We start from the raw sequence: 10,735 nt of genomic DNA on the forward strand, positions 1-10,735 counted from the left end.
TAAGCCCTGACTCCTACATTGTGGTCAAAGGAAATACTTAGGACAAATTACTTGATGTGTCTGATTTTTGACATCTCTTTCCATAAAAGAAGAAGCTCCTCTTTGCTTGGGCCGAGTCAGATTTCTGTGTCCACACAGGACTGTGGGGCACTTCCATCTCCTTTCTCTGAGCACTGCTGAAGGCTTGCAGAAGCAGTCTGTGCCTGTGCAAGGATGCGGAAGGGACTTTGGTTCTTGAGGGAGACAGCCTACCCCAGGCAGAGGCGCTCAGTCTCTGCAGAAGTTGTTGTGGGGCCATAGCTAGACTTACTGCACAGTGGGAGGGTGGACACCTGCTCCCCCAGGCTGCCAGTGCCCTCCCACTGACCTCTTGTGACACCTCCAGGGGCTCTTCCTCAGTTGCCACCCGCTGTGTCATTCTCTTCCCTGTCCTCCACTCCTTCGTCCCCAGGAGCTCTCCTCACCCATCACCCTCCTCCTCTCAGGGCTCAGCTCCCAAGGCCTCTGTGATCACCCCTAACCTCAGCTTCCTCTCCTCTCTCTCTAGCCACACCCTCTGACTACTCCCCTGCTGACCTTCTCCCCCAGCCCTAGTCACGAACTCCTCCAGCCTGGAGCCCCTGAAGCCCGTCACCCATTTCTGTCACCGGTTTCTGTTGTGGAAGCTTCCAGAAAGGCAGTCCACCTGTAGAACTCTGTCACTTAAAACTAAGGAGCACCGGCTACAGTAGCCCTCCCCCTGTTGGCACCTCCCACCCTGCCTTCCACCAGTGTCCCCTCTGTCCCATCTGGAGAATAGGCTTTTCCCTTGGGGACTTCCTTCTGTCTGTGTCTGCCAGCTCCCAGAGTTACTGTCTTGTTGGCTATACCAACTGAATTCCTCATCCCCCACCCCCACTCCCATCCTGCCTCCTGCCCCTCCCCTGTGTCTGTCAGACCTTCTCTTGGCTCTGGCCTTGCCAAGGTAGGCCTTGTCCTTCTTCCTAAGTGTATTCACAAGCATTCATATCAGCTTGGAGGGCTTTCTGTCCAGGTGTGGGAGAATAGCTGAGAATATTGGGGCCTTAGTTGTGTCTTGGAACAGAGACCAGGGCCATGCAGGGAGCTGGAGAGGTGGCTCAGCAGTTAAGGGCACTATCTGTACTTCCAGAGGACCTGGGTTCAATTTCTAGTCCTCACGGGGCAGCCCACAATCGCCTGTAACTGCAGTCCTGAGGAATCCAGTGCCCTCTCTGGCCTCTCAACACCAGGCATGTACATGTTGCTCAGCTGTTGTGCAGGCAAAACGCCCAAACACATACAATTACATTTTAAATAAAAGGGGGGGGGGAGACTCCCACCTCCCTGTCACTTCTGTAGATTTAGATGGCCATTCCAGCCTGTCAGCCCTAAGCTAATGCTCCTTCCTTCCTAGGACATGGGCAAGTTCTGCCTCACGTATGAGGCCTCCATGACTCGGCTCTTCCGAGAGGGGAGGACAGAGACCGTACGCTCCTGCACCATGGAGTCCTGCAACTTCGTGTTGGCCATGGTGGACCCCACGAAAACGGTAAGGCCATGGTTGCATGCTTCCGGGGAAGACCTTAGAACTGCGGGTCGCAACCCTGTTGGGTGTTGCAGGTCCGATATTTACAATTTATAACAGTAGCAAAATCACAGTTATGAGGTAACAATGGAATCGTTTTGACAGTTGGGGGTCACCACAGCATGAACTGAATTAAAGGGTGGCACATTAGGAAGGCTGGGAACCACTTCCCTAGAAGCTGACCAGGAAGCCCTCCAGCCCCACCCTTCTCCCCTCTACCCCTCCACTCATGCCCTCCTCCTCCACCTCTCCACCCTGCTTCTGCACCCCCCTCCCCTAGCTCTTTGTGCCTTCCCCTTTGCAAAGGAACAGAAAGTAGTTGAGAGGCTCGGCGGAGACACTTACAGACAGAGTATTGTTGTCTGCTGAGCTTTAGGGAATGAGATTATATGTGTTGAGAACTTTCACATGAGAATGGACGCAGCCCAGGAATGGGAAGCAGGACACCCGTCACTGGCGGGTGTCTAGGACTTTGGCCCTGGGGTGTTCAGAGCCTGCTGCTCCGCTCTACCACACAAAGCCAGGACTTGCTGTATTCCGTCTTAGGAGCCCGGCAGTAGCCTTATGAAACTGAAGTGGACTCGGATGAATCCAGTCCATGCTGGTCCCAGCTAGCACGTGGCCTCATTCAGATCTGTCAGGTCCCCAAGCCCCGGACAGGTGCTTACTACCAACAGATAATAGGCTGCTTTTCTCTCTCTCTCTCTCTCTCTCTCTCGAAAAAGATGGCAAGTGGCTCCGTCTGTCACTAGAACTTTCAGGGGGCTCCTGGGAGGCTGGGTGTGTCACAGGCAGTCACTGCCTTGCCATATCGCCATGGAAAGGGCACATGTTACTTAGGTGATGTAATGTCCACCAGAACCTGAAGCAGCTTGTCTGTGTTTGTGGTGAATGTGTATGTACAGGTGTGTATGTGTGTGTGTGATATATATGTATATGTAGCAGGTCTTTGGTACTTTGTGGGCTCTTCCTTCTCCCAGCCTTTATCCTGTTTTACCCCCATCACTAAATAGGAGAGAAAGAAAGATAGACAGGGGAGAGAGATATAGAGGTCTGTGAATCTGATTTCTTTCTTCTTCTGTCTTCTTTGCTTGTAGCTGGTCTTTGCTACTTTGTGGGTTCTTCTTTTTCCCACCCTTTATCCCCCAACCCCATTTCATCCCCTTCACTAGGTAGGAGAGAAAGAAGGTTGGAGGGGAAAGAGAGCTGTGAATCTAATTTCTTTCTTGTTTTTTTCTTTGAGCACGACTATTAACAAACCACAGGCAACACTCCTGAATGACCAACAACCAACAACCTGCCTCTTGGGGCCCTTATATACCCTCTGAAAAGTTCCCAGAATTCCAAAGGTCACACAGTCACAGAAACTATCTGCTGCTGGCAAAACCATGCCTCTGCTAGAGCAGGAGGCAAATCAGAGTCAGCTGCTGCGGACAGTCTGAAGCAGGCCTATATCCCACACCTGCCATCAAAATGAAAACACATTCTTATACTATTGTAAAAGTAACTTTTATTTGCCTGCTTCAGTTGTGATCACCTCTGTCTGCTAACCTAGGCCTAGTCTTGGAAGCTTCTAGCCTCCATACCATCTAACCTAGGCCTAGAATGTTTTCTGCCTCTGAGACTTACTGCTTGATAAGCTTACCCTTTCTAGCTCTCGCTGAACTTCTGGGCTGCCTACTTCAGTTCAGCTGTTCTCAGTCAGACTCCTCTCCCAGCTGACTTATACAGTCTGGCTTTTCTCTCCGTCTCTGATTGCTCTGCTTGGCCTCTAACTAACTCCAGCGTTTTGTTGTTGTTGTTTGTTTTGTTTGTTTGTTTTTCTAATCTTCTGGTTCCTTCTCATTCTCTGGCTCATTCAGTCTTCACCTGTGTTCTCTCGCCACAACCTGTCTCTATTGCTGGTAAAACTGTTTTTCTCTCTTCTTTCCCCCTGAGGTAGCTTCCCTTTCCTCTGTCTTCTCCTGAGAGTTGGGCGTATCCTATTTTGTTAAGTCTTTCTCTGATTAATCACATTTTCTGCCACTCAATTAGACATCACTTTCAAACATGGGTGCTTCCTTCTGCAAACTAATTTTATCTTCATTGTTTGGGAGTAAAGGCATGTACCACCATGCCTGGACCTAAGCTTTTCTTTATCTGAACCTTGCTCTGTACTAGGCTGGCCTTGAACTCAGGTCTGCTTGCCTCTGTCTCCTGGATTAAAGGTGTCTTTGTATTCCAGACAGATCACACAAATAGAAGGTCTTTGGATGTGATCTCTTGTTGGATTAAAATTTTTCTACAGATTATTTCAGTTTTTTAAAGGAACCAAAATTCCAGAATTTTCGCTCTCTCTCTATATATGTGTGTGTCTGTGTATATTGTGAGTGTGTATATGTGTGCTGTGTGTATGTGAGTGTGAATGGGGGCCAGAAGTAAATGTTGGTGTCTTCCACCATCATTCCTGTAACTCAAGCCCAGAGGACCCTCATGCAGTCCCCTGAAGTATCCCACTTGGGTCACACTGAAGCCCTGAAGGTACCATGTTAGCAGAACTGCCAAGGAGGGTCAGTATTCTTCTACTGAGACAGAGACAGAGCTGGGAGAGACAGCTGCAGTTTGCCAACAGCAGCGTGAGAAGACCACAGCAAACCAGCTCACCCCCACACAGGGTGCCTCTACACCCACCTGCCCGCCCCACAGCCCTTCAGAGGCAGGAGTCTGGGAAGGGAGAGTGGGCTGGTGGGGCTCTGTCAAGACATCTTGGTCACAGCACCCTGGCACGTCCCACAGCCTTTTGCAGACCACTGAAGAGAAAGTGGCCCAGCGCACAACCGGAACCGTGCAAAGCATGTCCTTCTCCTGTTGACCCTTAGGCAGAGCAGAGGTTCAAGCTGTTCAAGATAGCTTGCGAGAAGCACCAGCACCTGTACCGCCTCGCCATGACGGGCGCCGGCATCGACCGCCATCTCTTCTGCCTCTACGTGGTGTCCAAGTATCTCGCCGTAGACTCACCTTTCCTGAAGGAGGTAAGCCGCCTGCCTGGCTGTCAGGTTCGGCCCGCCTCTCGGGGACCATAGTGAGCATCGCCCCAGCCTTGCACGGCTGCAGCGGTGGAAAGGCGATGGGCCTGTGGAAGTGCAAGCTGCAACTTTGGCACCCTGTTTCTTCAGCAGCTTGGGAGGGCTGACGACGGTCTCCTGACACCAGGAACAGGAGTGCTAGTAAAATGTGGGAAATAATTAGAAAGAGATGCACTCTGAGCATTCAACCTTGTTCTCTGTGTATGTGAATCTCTGCACATTCATGTGAGCAGGTGTGCGTGCACACGTGGAAGTCAGAAGAAGACATCGGATATCTTCCATCATCACCCTCCACCTTATTCCCTTGAGAACTGAACCTCCAGGCTCAGCTCCTTTTTTTTTTTTTTTTTTTGGCAAGACAGGCAGCAATGCCCTGCAGTACTGTTTCCACTCACACCCAGCACCGGCGTTGCTGGCGTTCAGAGCTGCCCCCAGTTTTTTCCATGGATTCTGAGGAGCTAAACTCAGGTCTTCATTCGTGCCCAGACAACATTCCTACCCACCCACGGAGGCATTTCCCCAGCCCTTCATTTTGTTTTGTTTTTTGAGACAGGGTTTCTCTGTGTAGCCTTGACTGTCCTGGACTCACTTTGTAGACCAGGCTGGCCTCGAATTCACAGTGATCCGCCTGCCTCCACCTCCTGAGTGCTGGGATCAAGGGTGTGCGCCACCGTGCCCAGCTATTTCTGTTCTTTTTTTTAAAAAAAAAAAGTTTATTATTTTATGTGTATGACTGGTTTTGCCTGCATGTTTATCTGTGTACATGCCTGGTGTTGGTGGAGGGTGTCAGATCCCCTGGAACTGGAGTTACAAATGGTTCTCAGCCAGTGGGTGCTGAGAACCCAGGTCCTCTGGAAAAGCAGCCAATGCCCTTAACCTCTGAGCCATCTCTCCAGGCATATTTTTGGGGGAGTTGAGGTAAGGTCTCACTCTGTAGCCCTGGCTGCCCTGGAATTGTATGTAGACTTCGCTGCCCTCAAACCCACAGAGATCCACCTGAGATTAAAGGTGTGCACGACCGCATCTGGATTCACCTTTGTTCTCAATATTTTATTGTAAGTTAATTTTTTTTTTTAAATTTTTGAGATAGGCTCACCATATTAGTCAGGCTGTTTGCAAATTCCTGTGTCCAAATGATTTTCCTGCCCCAGCATCCTAAGGTAGTCAGGACTAGCCTTAAAAAGCAATCCCCCGGCTTTAGCCTCCTGAATGTTGGGATCACAGGTGTGCATCAGCATACTGGCTTTTAACAATGCCTTATAAAAACCAGATTGAAAAGTCCTTGGAAATCTGGGGTGGGGGGGGGTGTTCATAGGGAGTGTCCTTGACTTTCCTTCACCTGCTGAGTGACCAGTCGTTTGATCAGGGAAGGGCCTCCTGCTTACACACTTTAACCTTTGTGCAGCCCTCAGGGTCTTGGGGAGATGGTCTTTTGACCAGGCAGGTCTTTCCTTGCCTGTTAGGGGTCCTCAGGTCTTCTATATTGCTTTCTAATGCTGTCTGAGGACACTGACCACTTGCCACTTGAGGCTGAAAGGGTTTATTTGACTTATACTTCCAGGTCACAGTCCATCCACGCAAGTCAGGGCAGGAACTCAAAGCGGAAACCACGAAAGAAGTTCCTTGCTGACTTGTGCACAGGCTCATGTTTAGTTAATTTTCCTTAAAAAAAAAAATATTTTTATAGCTGGGCACAGTGGCACACACCTGTAGTCCCAGCACTTGGAGAGGCAGAGGCAGGCGGATCTCTGTGAGTTCGAGGCCAACCTGGCCTACAAAGCAAGTCCAGGACAGCCAGGGCTACACAGAGAAACTGCGTCTTGAAAAACAAACATACAAAAAAGTGTGTATATTTACATGCTAGAGTATTTTGCTTGCGTGTATATGTATGTGCGTCACGTATGCAGTGCCCAGAGGGCTGTCTGGGAACTGGAATTGTAAACTGTTGTGAGCTATCGTGTAGATGCTAGCAGTGAAACCCGGGTCCTCTGCAAGAGCAAGAAGTGCTGTGAACCGCTGATCCATCTCTCTAGCCCTGTCCAGCTGGTTGGACACCCTGTCCAGCGGATGGAACCACCTACAGTGAGCTGGACCTTCCCGCCTCAGTTGAGACAGTTTTCCATGGATAGGTGCACAAACCAATGTGACGCAGTTACCGAGTTGAGGACGTTTGAGGGATTCTCGGCCGTGCTGACAGTCGATGCTCACTAGGTGGTGGTGGGAAGGCGTCTTCTGGACATTTCTTTCTTTGGCACAGGTTTTGTCTGAGCCGTGGAGGCTGTCCACTAGCCAGACTCCTCAGCAGCAGGTGGAGCTGTTCGACTTTGAGAAATACCCTGAATACGTGTCCTGTGGAGGCGGCTTTGGGCCAGTAAGTACAGCCGGGCCACCCACTAACTTCAGGTCCATCCCATTGTCCTCAAGTTGGCCTCAAACCCACTCACTATACAGTCCGTGGCCTTGAACCCTCTCAGCCCTCCTGCTTCAGCCTCTCCAGTGCTGGATTCCAGAGTTGAGCCCCCACCCCCACCCTAATCGGGACTTATTAAAGAAGTCCTTTTTTCCCCCAGTGATGAAATTGACCTCTCTCTGCAGGTTGCTGATGATGGCTACGGTGTTTCCTACATTATTGTGGGAGAGAACTTCATCCACTTTCATATTTCTTCCAAGTTCTCTAGCCCTGAGACAGTGAGTATATTGGGGAATACTTTTTCTAGAGATGGGTAAGGGCTTTTTTTTTTGGGGGGGGGCACATCTTTAACAGAAATGTCCAATTCAGATGTCAACATTATTTAGCTTAGATAGTTTCGCATGGATGAATTTCACTCACTTGAAAGGCATATATTTATTTCATGTACCTACCTTTGCTGGTAGCAGTGGTCTCAAGTCGTGGTACACATGTCTGTGTGTGTTTCTGTCATTCTCTCTGTTCTCAACAACACTGAGCAAGTTCTCCCCTCACATGGGAGCTATCTGAGGGAGCCTCCTGGGAACCTGTTTGATGTTGGCCTCTGCAGCTTCTCCAGCCGATGCTACAAAAGCTTCCAGGCTGTCAGCCCCAACACACACACACACACACACACACAGACAGACCCCACGTCATCAAGAATGTGAGTCAGGATCCTCCCCAATCAGTGGATGTGGAAAGGGGCAGGGAGGAGATGAGAGGGAGGATGGGATTGGGAGGGAATGAGGGAGCAGATACAGCTGGGATACAGAGTTAATAAAATGTAACTAAAAAAAAAAAGAATGTGAGTCAGGAAGCCATTCATGAGGTACACACCTGTAATCCTAGCACTAATTAGAAAGCTGAGGCAGGAAGATTGACAGTTCAAGGATAACCTAGGATAGAGAAGAAAATGACAGAGAGGCCTCAGATCTGAGCCATCCACACACACATAGCAGCTCACCTGTGGCTGTCTCCCTCTGAATGCTCAGGGTGCTGTTATTGCCCTTCAGTCATCCCCTCAGAGCTTAGAGAATGGGAAGGCAGGAGGCTGGACTAACCCGGGGCAGATGATAATGAACAAGGTCCAGTAGTGAGACTTTGTGCGTGCCAGTGCATTTCCCTTTTCTCTGTCTAGCGCTCTCTCTCTGTCTCTGTCTCTGTCTCTGTGTGTGTGTGTATGTTTGCAGGTGTGTGTGCATGGATGGGCACAGAGGGCACCAGGCGTCCCTTTGCATCTCTTTGTCCCTGGAGACAAGGTCTCTCTGAACCCGGGGCTCACTGTTTGGGTCTAGGCTGTTTGATCAGCAGGTTTCCAGAAGTCTCGCTGCCTCTGCCTCTATTCCCAGCACCGGCTTATAGGTGGGGAATGCCATGCTTTGCTTTTATGTGGGTGCTGGGGATTCAAACTCGGGTCCTCAGGATTGCACAAGCATTTTGTCATGAAGCCATCTCCCCAGCTCCTTTCATTTGTCTTTTAAAGACAGAGTCCTGTTATATAGCCCAGGCTGAGTTTGAACTTGCTACAAGTCCAGGCTCCTGCCTGAGTTTTCAGTTGCTGGGATTTGCCTGGCTACTGATGTGTTCTGCCCTGTCTCCTTCAGGACTCGCACCGCTTTGGGAAGCACCTGAAACAAGCCATGATGGACATTATCAGCTTGTTTGGCCTCACCTTGAATTCCAAAAAGTAATTCTCCCGAGCCACGCAGAAGGAAAACAGACTTTTGTGATGCAAACCAAATGAAGAATAGGTGTCGCTCCTGACTGTAGGACAGGCAGGAAATTGCTCTTATAAAACTCAGTTTTCCTTCCGGAAGGTTTACTGTCTCCCTAGAACAACAGTAGGGTCCTCAGTGTGAACTGTGACCCTACTGCATCCAGAGATGGCCTGGCTCCGGGAATATTGGACACACCCTCAAGTCTCTTGAAAGGCCTCCTGCTGGATAAAAGAATTAAAATGCTGGTGAATTCCTGGATTATTGGGGTCGTAGCTTCACACGTGTTGGAGGTGACAGATTTCCCCAGTGGTGAGCCTATGAATACCTGGGACTTGAAGGTGCCTGGCTTCACCCAGGCAATGCAGAGGTCACCTAGTGGAAAGAGAAGTGTCTTCGGAGCCAGTGGAAGTTAACAGCTGTAGCTAACACACATGTAACACACTAATGGAATATTTGGGCCTTGGGAGTAAGGTTCTGCTGTGGGTGACAGCCATCATCCCTTGAGAGTCCGAATTTGGCTCTCCACATTCCCAGGAAGCAGAACACCACCTCAGTATCGCCATCCTCCCGTGTCTTCAAACCCCAGTGCCTTAAAGACAGGAGCCCCTTGCAAGTGGGGCTGTACAGAAGACTCATCATCTGTAAAGTCTTTGCGTGGATATGTGAGGATGTTGCTTTTCTGCAGAGGGATGCCCCCAGGTAAACACTTCCCCCAGCCCTAGAAGGGACACCTTGGTCCCCGGAGAAGGCAGCGATGCTGGAGTCTCATTGCCCGCCAGGTCCACCCAGTGACAGCCATGTGTCGTCAGAGGGGCTGAGGAGCTTGGCAGGCACAGGCTGCATAGCCGGAGACCTGTATAGTGTGGCTTGCTGTATTTGGCAGCCGGTGGCAAGGGGAGTGGGGCCCTGGTCACTGAGTCAGGAACACTGGCACAGGCAGCCTCGTGGCAGCCAGGAGACACAGATCCTAGACACCAACGGGCTTACCTTCTAATCCCACCCAACCAGAGAGGCCTGCTCTCAGATTCCACGGAAGACTAGGTCCTTTTGGCGACAGACTCAGGGGTCTCAAATGATGGGTGCTTTGTACCCAAATGCCATCCCCCAGTGGGAGTGCCTTTCTTGAAAGCGCCTGGTGGACTGCAAGGCAACTCTGCACCAAAGTCTGTTTGGTATTTGGTGTAGCATAATGGAGTGGCCTCCCCCTGCCCGTCACCGTACTGTCCTGACAAGCTTAGCTGTTCCTATTTTAAATCATGTATTTATTTATTTTTTTTCTGACCACTTCCAGTGCCCCTCTGGCCTTGCTTGATTCCTGCCCCTGTGCCAGCAGTAGCACAAAAGTGAGGGGCGGGGTGATAGGAAGTGACAAGAGGTGCTGGCTAAACAGCTTATGCGTGTCTTATGGATATACGTACATGTATGAATTTTGTAATCTAAAAAAAAAAAATCATGCCTAAAAGGGCCAAAGTTTTTTTTTCCTATTAAAAACAAGCAAACAAGGCACATTAAAAAAAAAAGCAGAAACAGTTTAAACTAAGTCAGAGCCACCTAACTCGCTGTTCATGAGCACTGACCAACCTGTGTTGCCCCAAGTAGCTCTGCTGGTGTCCAAGCGTTACATTCCTCTCTCAGTTTCCACTGTCCTTGCTGCTCCTGAGCAGTTACCAATGCAGTTTTGTATTCCTTACAAGGCGGAAGGGTGGGCTTTCACTGTATGTGTTGGAAGGAGGCGGTAAGACTATTATGTATTTAATTTAATGTGGAACAAAACAGTCTTACCGTGGCCAAGATTTACATTCAGGATTCTGCTCTGTCCATTGCATGTAAATACCATATGCTGTCTGAATATAAATCTTAGAAATGCATGTGTGAGCGAACGTAGCTGACCATTAATAAAACATTAATCCTGTCTACTATA

The 10,735-nt window shown here is 49.7% G+C and overlaps 1 protein-coding gene across 4 annotated transcripts in view; it reads left to right on the forward strand.

Annotated features, from left to right (window-relative positions):
* Positions 1–10,735, forward strand: part of Cpt1a (carnitine palmitoyltransferase 1A) — a 59,837-nt gene extending 49,102 nt beyond the window's left edge. For 3 of the 4 annotated variants that reach the window (XM_021634205.2, XM_060383366.1, XM_021634211.2), the window contains exons 15-19: positions 1,415–1,549; positions 4,444–4,596; positions 6,908–7,021; positions 7,246–7,338; positions 8,701–10,735. In XM_021634205.2, coding sequence (XP_021489880.1) covers positions 1,415–1,549; positions 4,444–4,596; positions 6,908–7,021; positions 7,246–7,338; positions 8,701–8,787 — 582 coding nt within the window. In that variant the 3' untranslated portion in view covers positions 8,788–10,735. Of the gene's footprint in view, positions 1–1,414; positions 1,550–4,360; positions 4,597–6,907; positions 7,022–7,245; positions 7,339–8,700 lie in introns of those variants that run through there. The other variant, XM_060383371.1, reaches the window with a different exon arrangement.

The sequence above is a fragment of the Meriones unguiculatus genome, chromosome 1 (assembly GCF_030254825.1).
Source record: "Meriones unguiculatus strain TT.TT164.6M chromosome 1, Bangor_MerUng_6.1, whole genome shotgun sequence".
Lineage (NCBI taxonomy): Eukaryota > Metazoa > Chordata > Mammalia > Rodentia > Muridae > Meriones > Meriones unguiculatus.